The sequence below is a fragment of the Dermacentor andersoni genome, chromosome 5, assembly GCF_023375885.2.
Source record: "Dermacentor andersoni chromosome 5, qqDerAnde1_hic_scaffold, whole genome shotgun sequence".
Taxonomy (NCBI): Eukaryota; Metazoa; Arthropoda; class Arachnida; order Ixodida; family Ixodidae; genus Dermacentor; species Dermacentor andersoni.
Window position 1 is genome coordinate 129,098,357 of NC_092818.1, and position 25,270 is coordinate 129,123,626.

A 25,270-nucleotide genomic window follows, 5' to 3' on the forward strand; every position below is an offset into this window, starting at 1 on the left:
CGCGTAAATAAAGAAAAATTATGTCTTTACGGCATTTATTGTAGCCAGTTGCAGCAGTGTCAAGTGTCACAACGTCAACTCGCCAGCAGTTTACGAACCGCATCGACGCACGCATCACTGTTATGTCTGCTTCCATGGCTTATAGTTCGCATTCGTGTTTCTGACGTTCGTGTATTGAGCGACGAAAGTTCTTTGCATGATATCCCGTTGTTTTCTCGAGTCGGTCTTCTTGTTTCGTGGTTAAAGGACAGAAAACTTAGAGTACAGACTAAGGATTTTAATCATGGCTGGCATCAGTGAAGAGAGACGTAAAGAGATGGAAGAAGAGATGAGCCGGTGAGACTTGCCTTGCTTACACCGTAAACAATGCTTGTGCAAGTAATGAAGTTCAGCTATTAGTATTCTTATAGAGAGCTGACAGATTAGCGACCAACTGTGCTACTCATGTTTTTGATGCCAAGATGTTTGGAAAAGCAGAATGGCTCAAGCTTTTAACTGACAAGAAAGAGCGGGCTTTCAAAACAGTTGCGTTCATACTCGATCGGGTCAAGCTTGGCTTCGAGGCGCTTGCCTCCTGTGAAGTTTTTGTTTCGAAGGTGATAATCAATAGTAAGTTGACCGGACACGCTGTTTCTTACTCCGCATTTTATAAAGTGTGCTTTAAAAAAGTTTGTGTACTGTTGACGTCGTCTTGTAGCAGGACTCAAATTATATCAGTCTTATCAAATTGCCGGTACATCTAGCCTTTGGAGAATCGTGGCAAATGATTGGCGACTTTAATATAAATAGCAATATATCTTAGGATGGGTACGCAATTGGTGATATGCTTTAGATGTAGTGATGGTTATTATGAAGAGCGGCACATACCCAGTGACACATAAGACGTGACCTAAGTCGGCGTGAGAGAGAGAGACAGAAACAAGCTCTAATAATACGCTAGCGATGTTACCCTGTCGTTTTGCTTGCAGCCACAACCTCCTCGATTTATTCTCGAGGAGAATTTAATGAGGAGGCTATCTACATACCCAGCGACCCATCTTGGTCGGATGGTCGGGTTTAAACCTGGTCCCCTTAGCACAGCAGCCTGATGCTCTACCCGTTATACTATAGACTGCCCTGTGACCCAAGTTGACGTTAAAGAAGTTAGACGAGGGAGTGCGCGAAGTATCCTAAGAGTGCTAATTGCATTAAAGGTATTTTAGTATGGCCCACGATCTTTAAATTCATTGTTGCCGTTTCCTGGCTATTTGTCTGCTCGCTGGTGTAACTTCACGTGATCGAAGTGTTTGACTCCGTAAATATATCTGCACCGTCTAATTGCAGATAAAGATTCACAAATAGGGACGATAACTCTGTGCAGGGGCCACATTCTCTTTGTGTTTCCACTTGTTGATTGGGACTACTCAGAGCTGTGTGAGAAATGCTTACACTGGTGCTGACGGCATCGCCGTGTCTGGCATGAGCTCTCATGAGAGCACACCGGAGTTCTCTGTCCCGTCAGCCCACAGGAAGGTGTTATCAACCCATCAGTTTAACCATCCTACGGACAAATTTTTGTATGCGGCATAGAGGTCTAGTTATGTGGTTTTACCTCAACACGTGGTCGCGAACGTTGCCTGTAAAAATTTGTGACCTTTTTCAAGTAAGATCTGTAGAAGTACTCCGGTGGGAAGTATTCTTCCCTCTACCCCATAGGTGCATTGAAAAGGAAAAAAGAAAATAAAGAGAGTTATTTTCGTATTATACAAGAAACTACAAAACACTTGGGATGCCTTTCTTTGGTTCACAAAAATGACAACAACAAATTATTAAAAAACAGTTCTTTGCTTTCTGTGATACTGCCTGAAGCAGGAGTCTACACAATGTCCCCGTGTGGCATAGCACAACTCTGACAGACGTACTGCATCTAATTTTCTACTACCGTCATGCAACAGTGCCAGCACATATTCATAACGAAGCAGACTTGCAGTGAATTCCAAATAAATAACATTTTGTTCCTAATAAAATTGTTTCAAAGCTATTACGCATCATCCAAGGCTGCAACTCACATGAAGCAATCAAGCAAACAATGTTGCTGGCACCGGTTCAAAGCCTGAGAAATGCTGTAGATTCTTTTTTCAGCAACAAAGGGCACCATTGCATTCGACCTAAATTTTACAATGTTTCTGTATAGTGGCAGCACATTCCTGTAATAGGAATAATGCTTACCATGGGCTTGCTACACGCATAAAGCACATGGAAAATATGGTTCCTGCAAGCTGTGAAAGTTTTGAAGCATGTCACTTTTAGCACATACCATAACCCTTTGTTACCAGGAGGAAATGCAACAAATTCAGTCAGCATTCCTGATCACCAAAGGTAATATGCTCACATGAGGTGCATGCTTCTCATGTGGAAAAAAAAATCTTGATGGAAGGCAATGCAAACACTTTCATCACTATAAATATTGACGTGCATCAACATTTGTTGTTTTACTTGCCTGAGCAGACCACAAAATCATTTCTGCTTGAAAATAACCTGAGTGTCACATTGTACTAAAGTGGAAGCACTATCAAGCCTGCTAAATTGACATTTAAATTTATGCGAGGCTAAAGGTCAACACAGGTTTGATGACCTCGCTCGACCTCATTCCATGAGGTTGAGGATGGCTCACTCATGGAGTTTCATACAATGTTACCTAGAGGGAAGACTGCTGCTGGGATGGTGTCGTATGCATGGGAATGCTGAGATCTAGTAGTATTGGATTGTCATATTTCTCGGAGAGCCAGGGCACTTTGAAGGTGTGCCTGGCTAGCTGCGTTCTGTCACAGTGGTTAATTTTCTGCTAATACTGCTTGTAAAATGCTGTTTTCTGTTTAATATTATGTAAAAAACATTTTTATTCAATCATAGGGACTTGTGCTGGGTTGTACTATTATATCAAACATAAAAAAGTACTGGCAAGCTGCTGAAATTGGAGGACAGGCAACAAGGTCTGCTCTCACTGTGTGCCAAATTGAATCATCTCTTTCTCTGTATTTCTTTTCCTCGCTTGCTTGTTTCACTCTATGCAAATAAACTTTGTTGAAAGACGCACATGTGAATCAAAACATTTGGGAAAAATTTACATTAAAAACGCTTTATCTGTGCAGCTAGGCCACGTGTTAGGCCAAGCCAGGTTTGAGGCCGAGCCCCACACGCCCACATCCTGGCATTCCCATAATGGCACAGTGCCCATTTGGAAACTCGCATTGACACTGTTGCCAGATTTCTCTCTGGGTAACATTATAAGAAACTCTATGGTTTCACCTAAATTTCCTGCAGCTTCCAGAAACTCATTTCAACCTCAGTAGTGAGCTTCATGTCAAGCGCTCATTGTGCGAGTTTAGGGCCATGTTGTCAGCATCAAATGTACTTAGTAGTTGTGTTTCCCACATGCGGAGGTTCCAGGATGTTGCAGAAACAGTTTTGAGACTGACTTGTTTTATGTACGCCCCATGCCTCCTGCCATCTTCGATGCTGTTTGTTGCAGGAAACAGCACCCACTTTCAATAATACGCATTCTTTCTGCTTTCTTTTTGTTCCTTTTAACATGTTTGTGGGTAGAACTTCACTCATGTTGCACCTTAGAAGCTACAGGAAACATCCTGACTACTCAACCTCACTTAACCTCAAACTCTTGTATGTGGCTGGGGATTACCTTTTTTACCTTGCTCACAGATTACCCAACAATCGCCAACCTCGCATCACGCATTACAACTGAGGTCAACCTCATCGCATAGAAGATTCATAAGTTTGCCGACCTCCATCAAAAACACAGCATCAACATTCAAAGATATGAGTGAACACTACTTTTGGGTGCCTTTTTACAACTGTCCTCATGAGGTTGGAAGCACTAAGCCAACACTAACTGTCTTAAAATAAATATCGGGTCCCTAGCATTAATGATCAAAGTAACATCATCCTCTGAACTGTTTTCATACTTTGGTACAGGTGACTTGCATGGAAAGCTTGCTCTTCTGGACTTACCAAGAATGTTTTCCTCGTCTTTCCTGTCTGTTTTCTCAATTTCTTTTTTCTCCATGCTCCCCCTCCCCCTTCTACACAACAGCATCTGAACTAATGTATAGTACAGTCCACTGTTAAACAGAACACAGAATTATCTTTCCAGATCTGATTATGACTTGGTTTTGACACAATGACCTTGGCAGTAATCTTTTTTGTCTATATAGGCCTACCTAATGTGCCACATGAAGTGCTTTCTTCCTATGGAGATAGTGATGTCTTATTTGTTTGAATACTTAATTAGACGTTCACTTTAAAAGTGAACCCTACTTTACACTGAGAAACCAGCTAGTCAGCGAAGAGTTCCCTCACATCATTTTGTGTGCTGATTCAAATATTCAGAGCCAACGCTGTGTCGCCTGGCTTTGCACTACCTCTAGGTTCGAGCAGGAGATATCCATGCCTGAACCGGGCCACCCTGTTGGTGCTGAGGGTCCACCACCGGGGCCAAGGCTTCCTGCAGGACCTGCTCTTCAGAGACCAAGGCTAGCCCCTCCACCCCCACCACCTCCTCCATTATCAGGTATGAGCATGTATGAGTACTAGTGTGGTGCATAGATCACAAGGTGGCACTCGTCTCTGCAAAATATCAAACAGTTGTTATGCGAAATTTGCTGAAATTTTAATCTGAAGTCCGTGCACCCTTCCTCTTGAGGGAACCGCACTCCTAAGCAGATAGTCAAGGGTACATGCACAAATACCTCAACATAAGGCGCACCTCATGCAACATCCTCGATTATTGTACGTGACCTCGGCAAATTGCCCATTGCTGAACATGCTGTTACGAACGGCCTGCAAGGGTACCAACCTACAAAACTTTCCCAGCCAGCTGCTGCTGCGGGGGTGGCGAGCGTCCCAGAAGCGACCTTGGAACCCTTCTCCACCTGCTGCGGTTACTTGCTTTGTAGGCTGCATCGACAGCCCCTCGGCGCCGCTGTGACTAAATGCGGTCGGCAGACCAAGTAATGTTTGTGGATTCGCCGTCACGGCTTGTTTGAAGCGGTGGAAATCCTGGGAGAAGATGTCTTACGGCCGTCTCATGGGGCTTAGAAGTCACGGACAGACGCGGCGGCCATTGTCTGCGTCGTCAGCACTGGGATGAAGAGGTGCCTGCTTGGGTCAAGCACCGTGTCTACGAGAACCCTCTCATCTTTTTGTGGTCAGTGCAACCTGTGCAGAAGTGAGTGTGTAAACCCTCCCCCTCAAAGGCGGATCGGCTACGATGACTTTGGACGCTCCGAATTGGTCGGCGGTGAACTGCCGTTTTCCCTCACCTAGGGATCTAGGGAGGACAGAGTGTATTTAAGGAGCCATTGGCGGCTCCTAAGTGTGCATTCTTCTTTCAGTCATGTTAGGCTGATGAATTGTAACATTCATCAAAGTGGTAAAAGTTGTAAACTGCCCTAGTGGGCAACTTCAAGCAACATTCTTTCCTGTATTGTCTGAAGGACCATCTTGCTTCTACATCAAAAGCCCGGCCTCTCATATTCTTGTTTTCATTTTTCTCTGTGCAGCCCACTTCCAGTAGTGGCTTTGCCTCCTTCATTGAATGTTTTTCTGAAGTCATGTGCCACAACGGGCGACATTGCAAGTAGTGCGTCTAAAATAGAAGCGTTTATGTGTGGGACCTTGACTCTCCTCTGGGAAATGGTGCTGCCAGGGTTTGATAGGCTAAGAGAGCATAATATCAATCCAGACAAAGAGCAGGTCGATGGTTTTCTTGCACAGCACTGCAACAGATGCCCCTGCCCTCTCTAAAGATACAGTGATCCTAGAAAAAAAGCCTTAACGAGATGACCAAGCTCATCATTGAAGCATATCACATTGCCACCGTTAATGGGTCTTGTATCAGCAAACCGTCCATCTCATTATCAGGAAAAAAAAATGGAATTTATGTGCTTGGCATGATTCTTTAACACTGACTTCCCATTTTGCCGTGAGAAACGTTATCAGGTTGCTCAGTGCACATGTTCTATTGCAGTTGGGGAGAATGGCATATATGTATGCTGTGATCCTGCAATAAACATTGAAAGTTAGTGCCAAATGTCTTTGTCGTCTGTGTTCTTCTTTTATCCTAATTCTCATGCGCTACGCCTTTTGCCAGAGTTTGTACACCTCCTTGAAAACCCTGGAATTTGGAAAAACAGATTCAAGGGTCCTGGGAGGGGGGGGGGGGGGTGACTTTTGATGATTCAAAGTAAATAACTCCACATAGGGGCCAGACCATGGACTCTTGGGAAACAATCCTTGACCCAGACAGACCCAGGCCCTTTAGCCCAGACATCTGTGATCACCCATTGTGTTTACACCGGAGATGCCAATCCGATACGCCGCCGGCCGTACCATGTTTCACATGCTGAACGACAAGTGATACAATGAGAACTCGATAAGATGTTGACCTTAGGCATTATAAAGCCATCTTGCAGTCTGTGGGTGTCCACTGTTGTCTTTGTCAAAAAGAAGGATGGCAGTTGGTACTTTTGCATGGATTACAGACACTTAAAAAAAAGTCACAGGCACAAGGATGTCTACCCCTTGTCGCGTATTGATAACGCCTTCGACTGCTTGCACAAAGCCAAGTACTTTTCATCGATAGACCTCCAGTCAGGCTGTTGGCAAATCACGGTAGATGACATGGACCACGAGAAAACTGCCGTTGTAACACCTGATGGCCTCTATCAATTCAAGGTTAGGCCATTCAGCCTTTGTAATGCCCCGGCAACCTTCAAAAGAATAATGGATTCCATACTTCGCGGCTATAAATGGTCCTCCCCATGCCTGTGTTATCTTGACGATATCATTAGTCTTTTCACCAACTTTCACTAGTCATCTAACGCATCTATTGGCTATTCTTGCTGTTTTCTGATGCGCCAGCTGACAATCGAACTCATCCAAGTGCCACTTTGCACGTTGTCAAGTTACTGTTCTTGACCATCTCGTCAGTGCACAATTTGCCGGCTCCGTTTTCTGTTACAAGTGTAAGAAGCTTTGTTGGCCTATGCTCGTATTTCCATCATCTTATCAAGAATTTCGCCGAAACCGCTCGCTCACTCACCGACTTACTTAAAAAGGACGTTGCTTTGACATGGGGCTTTGCTCAAACCAGAGCCTTCTCCGCCCTCGTACACTTGCTCATGGCTCCCCCATTGCTGGCTCATTATGATCCGTCTGCCACCACTGAACTTTACACTGACGCCAGTGGCCATGAAATTGGGGCTGTACTTGTTCAATGGAAGCATAACGCAGAGCGTGCAATTGCATATGCCAGCTGCCTTCTGTTACCCGCCGAGAGGAATTTTTCAATTACAGAGTGGGAGTGCCTGACGTTAGTTTGGGCAGTTGCCAAATTCCGCCCCTACTTGTACGGCCGCACATTTTACATGGTTACCAATCACCACGCCTTGTGCTGGCTCTCCTCACTTAAAGACTCCACTGGACGGTTGGGTAGATGGGCGCTACGACTCCAAGAATATTTATTTGCTGTTTTATACAAGTCAGGCTGTTTGCACAAGGATTCCGACTGCCTCTGCCATCATCCTGTTGACCGCCCTGAATATGATGCTCAGGACACCGACTCTTGCATCTTGGCCATTTCTGATCTGCAGGACATCCGCACTGAACAACAGTGTAATGACTGCATACATGTTCTCATTGATCGTCTCAATGCTGGAAATTCGGAGCCCAAGCTGCGTTTGTTCATGCTCTGTGATGACATTCTCTACCGTTGCAGCTCACACCCCGAAAGACCAGAATTTTTACTCCTACCATGCCTTCTACAGTCATCAGTTCTTGAGCAGTTGCATGACGCCCCTACTGCAGGCCACCTCGGCGTTTTGCGTACTTACGACTGTGTATGGCACCACTTCTACTGGCCAGTCCTTTACCGCTCTGTGCACTGCTACATTGCAGCTTGTGTGCTCTGTCAGTGCTGCAAAACACCTGCTGTGCTGCCCGCTGGACGCCTTCACCCCATTGATGTGCCCTCAGAACCATTCTTTCACGTCGGTCTCGATCTTCTCGCCCCTTTACCTACATTGAAATCTGGCAGTAAGTGGGTCGTTGACTTGACTGGTTATGTGATCCGGTACGCGATCACACAAGCTTTGCGCACAAGCTGTGCTACTGAAGTGGCAGATTTCCTTTTACATGTCATCCTCCAGTACGGTGTAGCCCAGCAGCTTCTCACTGACCGCGGCCACACCTTGTTGTCCCAACTAGTTGAAGACTTTCTTCACTCCTGTTCTACCGAGCACAAGCTTTCTACCGCCTACCACTCACAGATAAACGGACTGATGGACCGGCTTAATGTCACGTTGACAGAAATGCCGTCTATGCACGTTTAGGATGACCACAGGGATTGGGACAGTATGTTACTCTTCGTGATGTTCGCCTATAATTCGTCCCATCACAAGACCGCTGGCTTTTCACCCTTTTACCTTCTGTTCGATTGCCACCCTTCTTTTCCCTTTGACACACTGCTTCTTTCCTCGACGAACACTCCCACTGAATAGCCTCAAGACGTCTTCACCTGGGCTCACACAGCACGCCAGATTGCCAGCTCCCGGCTCACTGAGTTTCATGCTGCACAGAAGATCCGTTATGACAGCTGAGATCGGGACGTTCAATTTCATGCTGGCTCTGTTGCCCTCCCATAGATACAATGTCGCCGCAACGACTTGTCTGAAAAGCTGTTGCTGTGCTACACAGGGCGCTACACTATATTGCATCAGCTTGGCAATGTGAACTACGAGATCGCTTTGCTGGACTTGCGTGTCCCCACGGACGTTTTGCATGTGTCCCGGCTGAAGCCTTACTTTGCCGCCAGTTCACCACCCTTATAGTTAGTGCTGAGATGGCACCTTTACAGGCAAGGGTTATGTTACAGCGCAACCAAGAGTGGCGCATTCATAAGAAAATGATTTGACGTGTAGAGGTGGAATCGGTCTCGACAGTCATCTTGTTTTTGCATCATTGTCTTTCTTGTAAATATTGTAAATACATCTTTATATGTGACTTCTGCAATGTAACAATATTTTCCCTTGAGAGTGTCGCTAAACAATAGCAATGTAGCGTTGCCACAGCCACAGATGACAGGCATGTTTAAATCACCATTGTCTGTGTAGCTAGACAAAGCCAGTTAAAGTGACCAAGCTGTGCCACATATTGTTGTTTTGATAATTGGATCACACCACAGCCACCATGGCTCTAATTTCGAGTCCTAGGCTCTAGAAATACCTTGTGGAAAGTAAGTTTCAGCCATTTAGCTTCAGCAAGACTAGCATCTTAATTTGGCTGAAGTCGTACACCACAAGCCATCATGTCAGAAGGCGATTGACATCACTACAATGGAAAAGGCAGCATAAAAAAGTGACCTGTGCAGCTTGAAGCAAGTGTCGAACTCATCAGCTGCTTAGCTGCAAGAAATCGCAGCTAAGAAAAAAAAGATTTTGTTATTTTTCAGTGTATGTATGTGTATAAAGTTTGTTTCCTCCTCCTTGAATTCTGGCCTATGGCATCCTTGAATTGTCCTTGAATTTTAAGTCAGACATGTTGTATGAACCCTGGGCTGTCTTGAGAGAAAGGGCACACAAGCTTTTGTTCAAAATTTGAGTGGTTTTCGGGCCGTGCAGTTGTTTGATACATTGCAGACTTTATCATGAGCACATGATCTATGTACTGCAGTTGTCTGTTTGCAATGCCCAAACATGGTAAGGGTCCCTTTAGATGAATGTCAGAGTGCCTTAAATAAGTGGCGATGATGCTTATTTCTACGAAATAGTTGGGATTATGGTATCCAGGTTGATGCGTTGTGGCGTCAAAATACATGGGCTTGCTTTATTCTTGCAATTGGTGTGGCTGCCACGCACAAGTGCGGCCACAAGAAATGTGCACTGCACTGTTTTATGTCATCATACCTAGCCTTACTGCTACACAATGTCTACAAATATTGCTTTGTGTCATGACATCTTAATGATGTAAATGATGCCTGGTCTGGTGTTTCAAGACCAACTTTATTGTCAAGTTAGTATTGTGTTTCCCAACTTTCATAGCTTGCTGAGTGTCGTACTTTTTTGCGTGCAAATCCTATCGTAAAGCTTCCTTAGCTTCAAAAATGTGTAAGTTTAAAGTGTGTGTATATGTACTACATTTACAAAAATATTGAGACTATTGAAGTCTTTCAGTATAGAGCACAGGCACACCATGTAAAATATGACAAGACAGCTGTCTACCCACACCTTTCGCTGTGTTTATGTTATGTGCTTCCAAGAAACACCTCCTTAAGACAACCCGCAGATCTTGCACTCTCGGTCTGTGGCACACTCTGCAGACCAAAGTTCACCTTTGTTGAAGAACCGAGTGGAGGAAACCTGAGAGGCAGTCGTCTCCAAAACACAAATGGCACGGCTCACATTCAAGCAAGCAGCGTGCAGGACATAGCATAACTGTAACCCCAGTTTGTGATCAGTTCCCGTAATGAAGTTGTTATGTTTCTAAATGAACGATCTCTCATTTTTTCTGATGGTGAATATACGGTTTAGCTGGAGTGATAGGTTGTGGTCAGGGTTGGGCAAAGATACTTTGCAATTGTATCGAGATACGATACAAGATACTCGGGCAACAAGTATTTGAGATACAGATACAAGATACTATAGCAATTATTGTATCCGATACAATACTTTTAATTTGTATCTTATGATATACGTTAGCAAATTTTTTATTATGATCTACATAATGTAGCAGCAAATGTGCATGCACAAAGATGTGCTTGGAAATTTCTTAACTCCGACCAACCTTATTTCATTTGGATGAAATGCCTGTTAATATATTTGAATATTTTTGTTTTTCTTTTTGGTCAAAGTATAATATTTTCATTCTGAAACAAATTATTGGGCTTGCTTTATTCGCTGCACTGTCGCACGTTCTTGCTTGTCGCCACTGTAGTTGATGGGAGTCGCTGCTCTGCTTGCCGACCAGTTTGCAGATTGCCATCTAAATACAAGAACATCAATAAGAAGCCTCAGCACGATTGCGGAAATACCACCGGGGAGTTTTGCCTTGTCCGTAAACGTATTACTATTCACGCAATACTGCATCACCGGAAAGGAACACAGCAGCAACAACGCTAGTAGCAAAATTTTTTTCGATGCACAGGGTCTGTTCGATTCGCCTGCACCACTGTAAACCAGTTCACGGCGGTTCACGAGAAGTTCAGAAATTGTGCAACTCTATTCCTGAGGTGCAGGCCCAGCAAGGCACTCAAAACAAATGCAAAGGTGCAGGCACGGTGCAGGTGTTATGTCATGTCAGACTAATGTGCACGGAGGGTGTAAGTTTGAGAGGTTCTGAACGTCAGGTATGATCGGCTTCTGGGGCATAAATACACACCACACTTGTGTATACTCATCAGACGTGCATAAGCAGGGTTTTAACGGTGCTTGTGTCTGTGTGCTGCGTCGTCTACTGCGCTGCTGCTATGCACCTGTACGCGCCTGCACCAAGTTGACACCAACAGTCGAGTGGGTGCAGCAAAATCATGAACCAGCCCTGCACCTTTCCTGCACCTTTTGAAGTGAACATTGTGGTTCAGCGGGCGTCATTGCTGTACCACTGAAACGAATGGCAGCGCGCAGCACCTCGTGAACTGGTTCAGGTAGTGTAGACAAATCGAACGAACCCAGAGAGCACATAAAGCTGCAATGGCCTTTGATATTCTACTTATCTGCTGGTGTAAAACATTCGTTAGTGACATATTCACGCCGCATGCATTGGCCTATGCAGCACAGTACGGTGGCTACGAGCAAGTGTCATGGCAGCAACGCAACTAAAAGGGAAAAATGAAGAAAACAAGAAAGCTACAGACATTTTGAGAATTGTCTACTAATGCATAAGCATTGTTTGGCTCGGCTGTGACTTTGTTTTTGCTTAGATTTCCTTACTTGCTTTTCCTAGCTTATGCGCATCTACCCATGGCCTTTCCGGTGGCAAAGAATGCTTAGGCTTTAGTAGACAATCATGAAATTTTCTCGCCGCATTCGTCCCCTTCAGTGCAATCGTACCAACTGAGCTGAAACGCCGGGCATGAGCGCTTCTCGACGGTGCAGAGCGGTTCGAAAGGGGAACACCAGCTGCTGCAGTAGTGCGTGAGGCATTGCGTAAGGGGAAGGTGCATTGCCGCGATGCCATGTCACCCTAGCTTTCACTCGCAATGCTGTGTTATGCATGTGTTCCTTGTCCATGCAAGCGCTCAACTGCATTCTGACTGCACCTCAGTAAGACCCAATAAAAACGTGCCAAGCATCTCGATGCGCTCGCTTGCCCGCGAGGTGTTTATAACTCAAGCGATGCTCAGCAGCATTCAACTGGACATTGGGCCGCCCCAAAATTTCAAGTTCGATCACCCCCAGGTTTAAATTGGCCCACCCCTAGTTTTCAACCTGGCCCAACCCCAAATTTGAGTTATCCACTGCCAAATTTCAGTTGGCCCATTGCCAAATTTCACGTTGGCCCACCCATTAATTTAAATTGGCCTATCCCTGAATTTAAATTGTCCCACCCCTGAATTTCAAGTTGGCCACCCCTACTATAAAGCTTTCCCATACATTTTCGAAGGAGCCCTATGGGTATTCACTTTTTATTTCTTTGCTTTAAATTGTTCCTTATCGCTTAAAAGCTGCCGGTCATCTGCGTTTACACTATCATAATGAATAAATGTCTTAACTTTGCAAATTACGCATTTTTGTGCAGATACAAGGCATTACACTTCTCACGTGACAGAACTGCCTGGGATCTCGCTAAAGAATGTTTACACATTAAAAGGTCGGCTGTGCGCCGACATTCGCACTTGTTTTAACACGATAGCCAGGCCCCGTGTCGCAGAACATCCAGTGCCTAGTAGGCGTCCGCGGCCAAGAAAATCATCCCGAACCACGCGTATTCTATACAGCACTAAAGTTGTTTTTCTATCACTAAACTTGCTCATACTTGTCTTAAGTTCTTTACAAAGTTATTGCTCGGGATTTTGAGAATGGCAGCCCGCAAACAAATGGCATGAAACAAAACACCGACAGCGCATGGCTTTTATGTTAAATCTTCTCAGTCTGAAATATCAAAAGTGCGAAACAATAACAGAAGATCCGCCCACGCAAGAGGCGATGTTTCTACCAGAAAGCTCGCCTTCGTGCATAGATTTTGCCTCCAGCATTTCCCTGTAAACATTACGATTACGTATAAGCTGCAGTTGCCCAGCAGCTTGAGATGCAGTCAAGGATCTTTGAATGTCGCATTGCACTCTTAAAGTCGAAGCTTGCTTAAGCGTCCTCCAAGTTTTTTGTCGAGACGGCGTGAGCGCCACCACGTGGCTCTGCTCTACCAATAGGGCTGCATAGATCTCATCGACTGCCCTCGCTGGTGGGCTCTGATGAAAAGGTAAAAGAATGTCACTGCTTTTAGTTTTATTCTGGTTGCTTAGTGGCATCAGTATCAGCTTGAGAAGCGGAGTTCAGCCAACGTTTGTAGTTTAGCAGGGTGTTGTTGGGGTAGCTCTATGTTGCATCTTAATATACATGATACATTCTTTCCATGTATCGGAAATCCAGATACTAATACATGCCTTTCCAGACGTATCATGATACAAATACAAAATAACCAAAGAGTATCTAAGATAGTATCTAAGATACATGTATCTTCGATGCTGCCCCGCACTGATTGTAGTCCCAAAACTCTCTCCTCACCTGTTGTATTCACTGTGATTACTCGGTTGCTGAGAAAATCACGATTGAAGGCAATAGAAAATGGGCAGGGATACATCATCCACACATTGGTGTAGAGCAGGATTTCTGTGCTGTGCCAGCAGTTTCAGCGGTAGAGCTGTAAGCAAGAGGTGAGCCAAAGGCCACAGAGAGACGGCACCATAGTCCTTCATAACACTTTGTCACAGCAGCAAAAGCAGGTAGCGTCACAGAAATATTTTGTGAGAAAATGCAATGAAATTGGTCAAACTGTATTGTGAAATTCCATATACAATTTGTCGACTTGACATGCCCTTTAATTCAGAAGTCCAAAAAGAATTCAGAAGTTCAGAAGTCCAAAAAGGCACCATTGCTATTAGTTAGTACAAAGTTTTCATGTCCATTCAGGATTTAAATAATTGAAGTCAGTAGCATGTTAAACTTACTGACACTCGTGACTGTTTTACTCTTAACAGGCTCTACTGAAACATGCTGCAATGTCTAAGGGGCTGAGTGTTGTAAATGCTTTGGTAAGAAACCCTGCATTGAAAGGTCTGAAGGAGGTCGTTGAAAGGAAGCAGATGGCACGGAAGATGCTCACAGGGGGTGTGATATTTACTCTGCGATTAAATTTATAAACCAAGCAGATGCTTAATTAAACCTACAGTTATACACAAAGATTTCCTGTATAACTGCAGGAAAATTTTGCTTTCTATAAAATTGAAAATTGAATGAAACTGCACTTTATAAGAGTAACTGCAACTGCATAAATCCATTTCGAGCACAAAATCCACTCCCTATCTTCTATTTTCCAGGCCCTCCAATGCCTCCCTCAGGACCCCCACCTCACATACAATTCATCCCGCATCAGCTGCGTCACCTCCGTCCTCCACCACCACCACCACGTATGGCGCCCCCACCACCCTTTATCGGCGGACCCCTTGTGCCTCCACCTCCCCCGCCACCATCATTCCTCACGCCAACCAACATGGCAGCAGTGCGTCCTCTCCCTGGGCCCCCTGAGCCATCACCAGCTGTCATTATTCCCTCGCCACACCTGCCAGCGCCCGTTGTGGTAGCTCCGCCTCCACCTCCTCCTGCGACCATGACCAGTGTCATCATCGCCTCGCCAACCGTGTACTCAGCACCGCCCCTCAGGAAGAATGCTGCGGCTGTGGCTCCAGTCATGGCTGGCCCAGCCTTCGCAGCCCAGCCCAGTGGCGTGATTCCCATGCCAGTTGTGCCAGTGGTGGACAGCACTAAAGCCGAGACCTTAAAAGAGACCAAGTCCAAGTCGTCCAAGCAGTCCTCCCACAAGTCGTCAGAAAAACAAAAGTCATCTGATCGGTCAGCGGAGAAGACAAAGGCTGCTGAGAAGTCAGCGTCTGCTGGTAGTGAGGAAGCAGGCTCTGCAAAGAAACGGAGAAAAGAGAAACGTCTGCTGCGGACAGCAGGACAGCAGACGTGGGAGGACAGTTCACTCAACGAGTGGGATACAGGTGAGTTAGTGGTTGTGCTGTCAGGTTATGAGGCATGCCTAAACTGTATCCAGCCACCAAAATCTGTAAAAACTATATTTACTAAAGTAGGATGAAGATGCAGGAAAGGCGCCAGAATTCTTTCCAAATTAGGCACTTTATTTACTCCTTCCATGGTCTCTACCACTACACCTGAAAACAAGAGCTGCTGTCATTCTCGCACTGTACTTGCAGCGCCCTATTGATGCTGGAGGCACAACACTAATGCTAGTTACACCAACAGTCTTTGCCATTTAGTCTACATCCGGTGCAGCAGCACTTCTGTGGGATAAAGGGACAGCAACTTCAGGCAAAGCAATGGCTGTCAAGTTGAAGAAACTAGTTTACATGACACTGATATGTGAAACGATCTGTGGGAAACTGATAACATTTGAAAAACCGAAGGGGCTGCAATGGTGATACCGTAGCAATTGTATGAGTGAGAAGAAGCCATAAGCAATTGTATGAGTGACAAGAAACAGTAAACTTTGTAATGATCACATCTAAGAGATTGTCAAGGTTACAATTATTGTAGCCAAGGTTCAAGAGGGCAGGCCAATATGACGGTTGTAGAACGAGGAGAGGTAAAAATAAATTAGCAAAAACATGATACTGGTTGATTTTGGTGGTAAAGAAAATGGAGTAAGCCTTAAAGGGACGGTCCACAGTTTTTGAAGGACATCCTACGTGGTAGAGAATAGAAAAAATACTGTTTAATGTGTCCAAACATGCTGTGCTTCCTTTGAAAAGCTAGTAACAACTTTTAAAACAGATTTCTTCTACCTGTGTGGGGTCATCGTAAAACGGGATGTCTGCAACACTGATCACTGGATGCAATGGCAATGCCACACTGCTAAAAGTGAAAAACTTCAAAGGGGTAGGGTTTCCACAGGAATGGTTAGTTTGTTAAACACTGAACTTATGACCCTCATAGCTGTGCTCTGTATGTAATCAGCTGCATAAGTCATTAGTTCTGTTTCTTAGTCACCTATCACATATCACATGTTTTCTACAGGCATGATCTGTCTTTCAGCTGGCGCTGCTGCCATTATTTAAGCCATTTGGGGGACGGTCTAACGGGCACATTGTGGTGAGGAATGCCTACGCTGGTGTTGTGAAGATGGTGGCAAGCCTTAAAGGCACAAGAAATTTTGGAGGTCCTGGAAACAACAGCTATCTTCTCACAACTCCCGTAATGCTACTAGCTCTGCTGTATGTCTCCAATACGAGAGGGCACACTTAAGGACCCATTGATATCATTGATGCACCACTTAATTCATCTTAATGAAGGCACCCCCACTTTTCAACATGCACTAACTAGAAGTAAGAAAGAAATTACTCTTTCACGTAAAGAAAAGTTATCAGAAGCGCATAACATACAATTATAAGCGATACATCAATGTGTCTAAGCAAGATAACTCTCCCTGCGAGGGTTTTGGTTGTGACAGTATACATTTTGGTCTACACTGTTTCACTGACACCACATGCAATTTTTGCAGCACTTCCAGAGCCAAGTTAAAAATGTAATTCCTTGTTTACAGAATCAAAGCACGCTTGTTTCTGTCGATGTAGCACACAGTGTTCGCATTCCAATTACATGTTCTGAGCAGTAGACAGTCCCTTTATAGTAGGTGGCAACTTGGTATTGAAAAGGACTAACACCAAGGTGCTGAGGAAGGAGTTGATGACAGGCAGGGAGAGTAAAAAAATATAATTATTTCTATAGTAAAGTGAAATCCTGATAATTTCAAATCTCTTAATTCAAACTGAGGAATAAATTAAACTGCTCTGTTGGTCCTGGCGATCTCCTGTGTATTTGAATAGAGAAAAGCTCTTGCGAATGTAAACTCCGAGAACAATGCAACAGTTATTTCAAACAAAATTTTTCACTCCCTTGAACCGCTTTTAGGACTAACCCAAGCTAAAGGCCAAGGCTCATCACTAAGTTCCGTAATGTCATGTGCCGTGAAAATGACGAGTTATTGGTGGCAGGTTATACGCAGAAAAATGCGCTAAGTGATGTTATAATTGTGACCCGTAGCTGAATATTTTGCTCCTGTGAATAAGTGCATTTTGTCAATGCTGTTTTTCTTATTGTGGCATGTCTTTGTCATCTTGACATCAAAAGCCTCCTGGATAGTACAGCCAGTTGCTTGTGCAATGCACGGAAAGCCTGGGATACTTAGATAAGTCATGTGTAACTGTCTAGTACCTGCTGATAACTTTAATGTACAGTGCTCACGGAATGAAACGCACCAATTTAGGGCTAAGTAATGTGCATACTTTCGCTTCAACCGGCTGCAGTTCGTGTCACATCGACGTAATTCTGGCGCGTACACTTACATCGGAGCCCTCGTCACCTTTGGTGACCAAATTCCTAGCGACATGACATTGTGCTCTCGCGTACTTTGCACATATGTAGGGTTGTACTAAATGCTCCGTGTCCTATTTCAATCCGTGAGCACTGTACACAATAGAACTGTCCAATTGGTGGCTTTTATTCTCACTGATCTAACGAAAGCATCACAGCAGAAACGGAGGCGACAAAAGACTGGAGAATTTGCATGTTTGAAAGCATTGCCAAGCATTTAACAGCCCCTTTAATAAACATTATTAAAGTGAGCTTTCAAGTCTGGTATTCAGCATGCCTTTTTTCTTTCCCGTGCTGTCTTCATATAGTTAATGATCTTCTGTTTTAATTAGGAAGGCTTTGTTGCATAGATACATTTAAGCTTACTAGTGGTGACTTTCTTCGCATGCGTTGCTTCTCCTGCATGGTGTCTGCTGTAGATGACTTCCGACTATTCTGCGGGGACCTTGGCAATGACGTAACGGACGAAGTCTTGATTAGGGTCTTTGGCAAGTTCCCGTCTTTCCTCAAGGCCAAAGTGGTTCGGGACAAGCGAAGCAACAAGAGCAAAGGCTACGGCTTCGTTAGCTTCAAGGACCCACAGGACTTCATCAAGGCCATGCGGGAGATAAATGGTAAGTGGTACTTGCGTATGCTCTTTTGTTGCCTCCACATTCACCGGCCTCTTTTATGCCTGTTATTCTATATGTGGGGCTTCATTCTGACCCATCAGTAACCTCTACTCTCATTCACATCTTTGCAACGTAGACAAAATACACAGAATGAGCAAAAACTAAGCATAATGTCATCATCTTGGCGACCACATTTGTTTCAAGGAACCGTGGCTGGGAATCATAGAAAATTGCGCACGACAATACAAATATGGCAAATGCTGAACAATACCAGTGACAGCCTTTATGTGGCGCTTTGCTGGTGGCTCAGAAGTGTGCCTTTGCAAGTGTGCATGGCAAGCATAGTTTTGGCGAATTTTGGTTTGGTGGATCACTAATACATCAATGCAACCAGGAATGTTGTCCAGATATGTCAGGGAGGGGATGCATGACAGAGCTGTAACCACTTCTGGAAGGTTTATTAACTTTTGTGTGTGTCCATGAATGTAAATTCTTTAAAATTGATTGACAGGCTGACACACACTTCACAATACAACTGGAGTGATGTCTTGGCCAGTATACCACACCACTGAGGTAACTTGAGGCAGGTTTACCATGCAGTTCAACATCAGACGCAATAATCGTTAGAGCCAAGCCCAAGTATTTCCAAAGAAAAGGAGCGACTGATGGTACCTTCTTCAGGCCAGAAGGAAAGATTATTTGTAGGCAATAAAGGTTACAAAACTGTAGCATTAAAAAAAAAAATTATGGAGTAAAAAGGCTTGGTTCACTATCTCAATAGTTCTTCTTGAGACATGAAGTTATACCAGTGAGAAGACCGAGGAAAAATCACAGATGCACTCTCTTTTGCCATTGCTGTTTCACAGTTTAGGTGAAACACATTTTATTTTTCTTTGAGACATTGGAAGACTATCCTTCACATTATACCATCCAGACTTGTGTAATAGCTGCAACCTACCACTCTGTACAATCTATTGAATATATATATTTATATTTACTGTATAAACCACATCTATAACCTTAAATGATGAGAACCTCCATGGTTTTCTTCCCGTCAAAAAAGTATCAGTGAGCATCGGTAGTCAATTTGAGTCTCAGCCATAGCTTTATGTTGATACATATTGTACTTTAGGTTGTACAAAATGCACCATACTGCTGCCAATTGAGAAAAATAAAGCCACTGTCTCAGTGATAGTTAAGGTTAGTCCTTGCACAGTTTGCAATACTTCTAAAATATGGCAGTACAGGCTATTTTAAGGTGTGTTCAGTGGAATGTTGAGGACTGCACAAATATATTATAGTATCTAATAATTCTATAGAACAACCATTGTGCTCTGCACCTAATTCCCCTCAAACTTATCTGTACCTAGTTGCTGACCTCACATTAGGTACCAAATTTCAGCCATTATGCTCATAGGGAAGCCATAGGACTTATCACAGAGTGCTATGAGCAATTTAAGTGCTATAATCATTCACAGTGGCCACTTTAGAGTGGATTCCCTTCAGTTATATCAAATAGCAGTAGTACTTAGCTCTTAATTCATTCTGAACTTGCATTGAGTTTCTTAATTCAGTGGCATTTAATGCTAAGATTAGGGGTCACATTACCTGAAAATTTTTTAACAGTTCTGAAAGTAATTGTTTGGTACGGCATTGGGGCCGTAAGATATTTCGTTAGTTGAAGAACTGAAACACCCTTTTGCTTCGTGGCGACTTACTTATGGGGACCAAGCGTTCAATTGTCTGTTTATGTTACTGCGATAGCAACTATAGGACACTCCAGGCGAATTGTTGCCAACACTGACTTTCTGTATAGATTTATGTGTATGTACGCTATGTATTTAGGCCGTGCATCCAAGGTAGATGCTATACTATTAGACCGCCAAGGTTGGGCAGACCAGGGCCATCATTTTGTACGTGCTTGAAAAGCCGACGTTCGGATTCGCCTGACGCGATTGGCCTAAATTGGCCTAGGCCGCAATATTGGCGCGGCCTGGACAATTGCGTGAGACAAAATCGGATATCAGCATTTCAAACGCGTACAAGATAGCGGCCCAGGTCTTATGTTCTTGACTGAATTATTCGTCATAATTGTTTAGAATTACACCACACAAACAAAAGCAATGAAACAATTCCTTCAGAGTGCATGCCTTTTATCTTAAATCTTCTCGGACTATTAAAAAACGCAATGCAGTATTAGTGCTCACAATCTGAAAATTATCTAATTTCATTGGTGGCACGGGAAGCACAGTGGCACCTTTGCGATGCAATTAGGTCTCCCACATGGCCTGTTAAAGCTTTCAAGGGTGCCAGAAATTTTGGTGCACCCATGTATAGTTGGAACACCTTCCAAGGAGTTCAAGTGCAGCGCTATACCTTGCTATCTCTTTCAGTGCTTTGCCCTTCAGGTGAAGTGGCCAATTCATGGTATCTTGATTCACCAGTGTAGACATTGTAACAGTATCGTATCCATGTGTTTTGTCGAATTTGCTCGTTGGCTGGCGTCCTTGGCATCGATTTTGCTTGATGTTCAACATCATACCTACTTTGTGCCTCTCTTAAAGTAGGCATTTATACTGTAGTGCAGGGCAGGCTTGTAGTATTTGAGTCCTCTTTTATCGAGGTTTTTGTTGCTACCTTAAAGAAAAACAAGCAAGTCCTCCGTCATACCTGATTGAACACAATACACCTGTGTAAGTTCTTCACCGATCATGATGGTTGCTAGTTGTTTCAGAATAGAAGATGACACCTTATATAAATTGAAACTGATTGTGGGGCATGTCATTCAACATGATGACCATTGGTATTGTTGCTACTGTTGCTTCCACCAAGTTATATTTATTAGTGGGCACATGCTTGTCCTGTAAAGAGCTTATGTTTCTTTATTTCATCATCACAGATATGCTTGTTAACATTTCCCTGTGATCATTTGATCCTATCTGAATATGTTTCATGACTCACCTTGCCATTGCACACAAAGTGATCGCATTGGCAGAAGCTCGTGTGATCACCGAAAACAAAGGCACCTTTTGTTGCTTTAAAATGGTGAATCATACTTTATTACAGGTTCATGTAACATTGACGACATGAAGCACAAAGTCTGTGCTTATCAACACATTAGGGATAATGGAAGTGTGGATTCAAGAGGTAGAAAGACAGAGCAAGAAATATTGAGAAAAGCATGAATACCTAAGGGCTTGTAAACGTACGTGCTTGCAGCAGCATTCTTGCTGTTATTTTTGAGAACCGGTCTCATTGCTCTAGTGGTGGGCACGTTTTTGAGCTCTGTGCATTAGATAACATCACATTATGAGACACTAAAAGGTAGGAGTCATTTGTAAGCACTGCTTTAAACATCCTGAGGTTCCTCCTTGTTTAACTGCATGTCCTTGGTCTTTGTTGTGAGGCATTTGATTGCTCATGAACTTTGGCCATTCATTTCTAATGTGCCCCAAACTCTGTGGTACAGTATCATTGTACTAGAGCGCACATTCTTTGAATGGAGACTCCTCTGGATGAACTGTCACATGGGTATGGCTCATGGCATCTCGTATACCAGGTGTTAATTATGCTCAAAATGAAGAGAGCCACCATTATTTTTGAGTGGTTGTCTTAATGGACTGTTCATCATGTATTGCCTTGAATTTAGGAAAGTCCATTTTTGTTACAATATAGCTGAACTTTCAGAGGCCTAATGGCCTGAATTAGGGTTGCTCGAATGGCCTAAATTAGGGTGAAGTATGGATTTTAATCCTTAAAGGTATGATAAACTTGTTTCCAGATCCGAAAGGGCTATTTGCACACTACTATGAAAGAAAAAAGATATTTACTGTAAGCTAACTGTGCATATCTTCTTCATTTCTTTGACTAGTTTCTTATAAAGTATTTTTCTTTTTGTCTAGCCTAAATCAATACTTGGCTGTAGTTTCAACATAATAATATAAACTGGACAGATGCATTTCTTGATTATTTCAAACGTGGCTGTACTCCTAGGTTCATAGTGATGCACCTATACTTGAATTTCACAAGGTGGCCAGGGAGGCCCATTTTTTAAGGATGCTGAAGACTCATTCCTCGATTCTCATTAGTGTGTTGCCATTTAGCGCATGTCAGTGATTTATGTTGCTGATGTTCCATGGTACCCCAACAGTAGTTTCTTACCGGTGCTCCGCTTATATTATTGTTGATGGCAACATTTTGAAATCACCTGTCGCATTTGGCATACAGTTCAGCGCTTCAAAGTTTCACAGCCATTTCGCGTAAAGTACCGATTGTAAACCTGAACATCAGCCGCCGTTTTGTCTCGACGCCGCTTTCCGCGAGCCATTCGCCATGGCATCTTTATTGTCAGCATCGTCCCCGCGAACAGGCTGCCAGGAGACGGGTGCCCGCGCGGCAAAACGGTCATTCCTTTCTACCAGTAGGGCCCGAACAGGTGTGGTATGCGCCAGCAATTAGTGCGGCATGATCGATGCCCATGCCGCGTGGCGGTCGCCTTCACAGTGGGCGATGAGCCCGAGTTGCCGTGACCACCGCCCATGACGCCTCGGTCCTCAGAGAGCCCCAACGACGCCGCCTCGTTGCCGCTCACATCCTCTCCGCCGCCAGTGTGCGCAGCGGGCGGCTTTTTCTTAAAGTAGTCGGCGCGCAGCGTGAGCGGTCTTCCACTGGGACCCCATCCTCGCGAGAAGAAGAAATTACGCTTGCGACCTCCGGGGTGCCAGCCTTTGGACGAGAAGATGAACGGCACGGCCGGGTGGTGGCGGTGATGAACGGGCAGTTCCCGTTCGCTGCTCTTGCTGTCTGTGAGGCCCATCAGTTCAGGTGATGTGGATGCGTGCACTTGAGACACTCGCCGGGGCTGCTGCTGCTGCTGCTGCTGCGGCGGCGGCGGCGGCGTTTGGTGCAGCCTTCGTGGCACGGAAGGACCCGGGTGGCCTCCGGGCTGCCAGCTCTGCGAGAGGAAGACGCTGCGCTTCCGGTCTCGGCTGGCAATGAGCGCGCGCAGGTAATCGCTGAAGGCGTCCTCGCGGCTGCTCTGTCGCTGCAGGTGGAGCGCGTCCTCGATGAACGGGAAGCCGGTGTAGTGTAGGCCCACTGTGTTCTCCGGCAAGAACGGCATCAGCAGCTGGTCGCTGTCGCCGATGTCGTTATGCATCTCCTCGTGGGGCTGGTGTCGTCTGCGAAAATAATAATAAGGCGCGGCAAATTTCTAGCACCTGTTTGTCGTATTGGCGGGTTTTGCTCTTTCGACATCATGCTAGGGCTTCAGCAGGAGAGAATGTTTGGATGTCTTTGCAGACATCCAAACATGGTTGTATACTTGGTTGTATATTATGGTTGTATGGTTGACACATGGACATGGATGTGTGCTCTGTTGGCTGTAGCTGTTGTTAGCCGTAAAGGCTTACATTGGTGGCCTGTGATTTTAATAAAACGCTAATGGAATCAGGAGCATAGCCACGGGGATGGCACACCTGGCACGTGCCCCTCCTCCCTCCGAATTTCTGTGTACCACGATACCTGGCATAAGACTGCGTGCGCCAGCATCCGCATGCCCAGCCGCCTCCCCGGTCAAATGCGTGACCCCACCCCCAGAAAAAGTTCACTAGATTGAATCATTGTGATCACTGCATGGAGAAGATATTGAAAGCTTTCAGTAAAGCGAAGTGTAAACCCGTCCTTTTCCTTCAAACGCGCGTTCGCTTCTATCAAGCATTCAAAAACTGGAGGATGCTTAAGTTTTGCCGTTAAGAGTGGAAGGCGATAACATTCAATGATCCCTGACTGCTTCTCACGCTTCCCGGCAACTGTTGCTCATGTATTCGTAATGTTTTCCAGGAAACGCTGGCAACCAACGCTACACACGAAGGCGAGCTTTCTGGTTCTCCTTTTTCTCCTCCCCCTTCCCCTATGGTGGGCGCCACCGCTGCCGCGGATGCGAGCATTATCTGGATGGTGTTGCAAGAAACCGAGTGGGGTGCGCCGCTCGGTTTGCGCCGCTCGAGTGGGGTACGCCGACACGGTACCCTTAGCGCTCTCGCGTTTATATAGCAGCGCCCATGGATCTATCCCTGGAAGGGTCCCTTCGTTGCGACGTAGAGAGCGATTTGTGAGTGCCTTATCTTACGCGCAATACGATCTGCGCAAGGTCACCTACACGTTTCGCAGCCCCACAATGACATCGCACATAAAGAACAAGGTTTGAAGAATTAGTAGTATGTGAACGTGGACAAATTACAGTGGAGCAAATCTCGTCGCACGCATCGCGCTCGCTCGGACCTGTAGATCCTGTCGTCGGCGCCGAGGCTGTTGTCCTCCCAGGTGTCGCTGTAGTCGGCTGACGCCATGGAGTTCGACGAAGAGGAGGATCCGTAGTAGTAGTCGGGCTGGAAGCCCACCGCAGGCTCCTGGTGGTGGTGCAGCGCGGACAAATCGACGAGCATCATGCGCTGATGTGCGCTGTCGGGCGCATGCAGCGCCGACAAGAGCACGGGCGTGTGCGACTCGTAGCGCTTGCTGGCAGAGCTGGACGCCCCGCCGCCGTCGGTGTCCGCTGGCCGCCGCACTTCGGCGGCGGGGCCCAGTCTCACGGCCATGGCAGCCGCCGGCACGCCGCCCAGGCTTGCGGCGGCCGTCGTCGCGCGTAGGCTGGAGCTGCAGGCGCACAGTGCGAGTGCCAGCACCGCGAACGCGCCGTTCCTTGGAACCATCGGCACGGGATGCCCGGTCTCTGCGTTGTTCAGGGATTGAGCAGACCGATGTTGCACTCCGCCTTGAACCAGTAACGAACAGCTCAGAACATGGGAGGAGGAATAGAAAGACACACGCACGCACAGGGCGCTTGGAACCGTCGCCCTTTCCTGATTCAGCGACGCACCAACTGGCCCTGATACAGTACTCTGGCGCTTTGAGTTTGCAGCGCAAAAGTTTTCAGAGGAACGAGCTGTAAGGGACAGTGCGTGCACTGCCCGCTCCTTTCTATAGGCTCCCTTTCTT

The 25,270-nt window shown here is 45.3% G+C and overlaps 2 protein-coding genes across 3 annotated transcripts in view; one reads left to right on the forward strand and one right to left on the reverse strand.

Annotated features, from left to right (window-relative positions):
• Positions 1–107: 107 nt before the first annotated feature.
• LOC126531152 (uncharacterized) overlaps positions 108–25,270 on the forward strand; it is a 143,940-nt gene continuing 118,777 nt past the window's right edge. For both annotated transcript variants that reach the window (XM_050178569.3, XM_050178568.3), the window contains exons 1-4: positions 108–336; positions 4,425–4,567; positions 14,588–15,271; positions 18,080–18,274. In XM_050178569.3, the coding sequence (XP_050034526.1) occupies positions 284–336; positions 4,425–4,567; positions 14,588–15,271; positions 18,080–18,274 (1,075 nt within the window). In that variant the 5' untranslated portion in view covers positions 108–283. The remainder of the gene's footprint in view (positions 337–4,424; positions 4,568–14,587; positions 15,272–18,079; positions 18,275–25,270) is intronic.
• The window catches only part of LOC126531151 (uncharacterized), a 49,452-nt gene continuing 45,480 nt past the window's right edge, over positions 21,299–25,270 (reverse strand). The window contains exons 3-4 of the mRNA XM_050178567.2: positions 24,554–25,004; positions 21,299–23,451 (exon numbers count right to left, since the gene is read on the reverse strand). Coding sequence (XP_050034524.1) covers positions 22,686–23,451; positions 24,554–24,984 — 1,197 coding nt within the window. The 5' untranslated portion in view covers positions 24,985–25,004 and the 3' untranslated portion in view covers positions 21,299–22,685. The remainder of the gene's footprint in view (positions 23,452–24,553; positions 25,005–25,270) is intronic.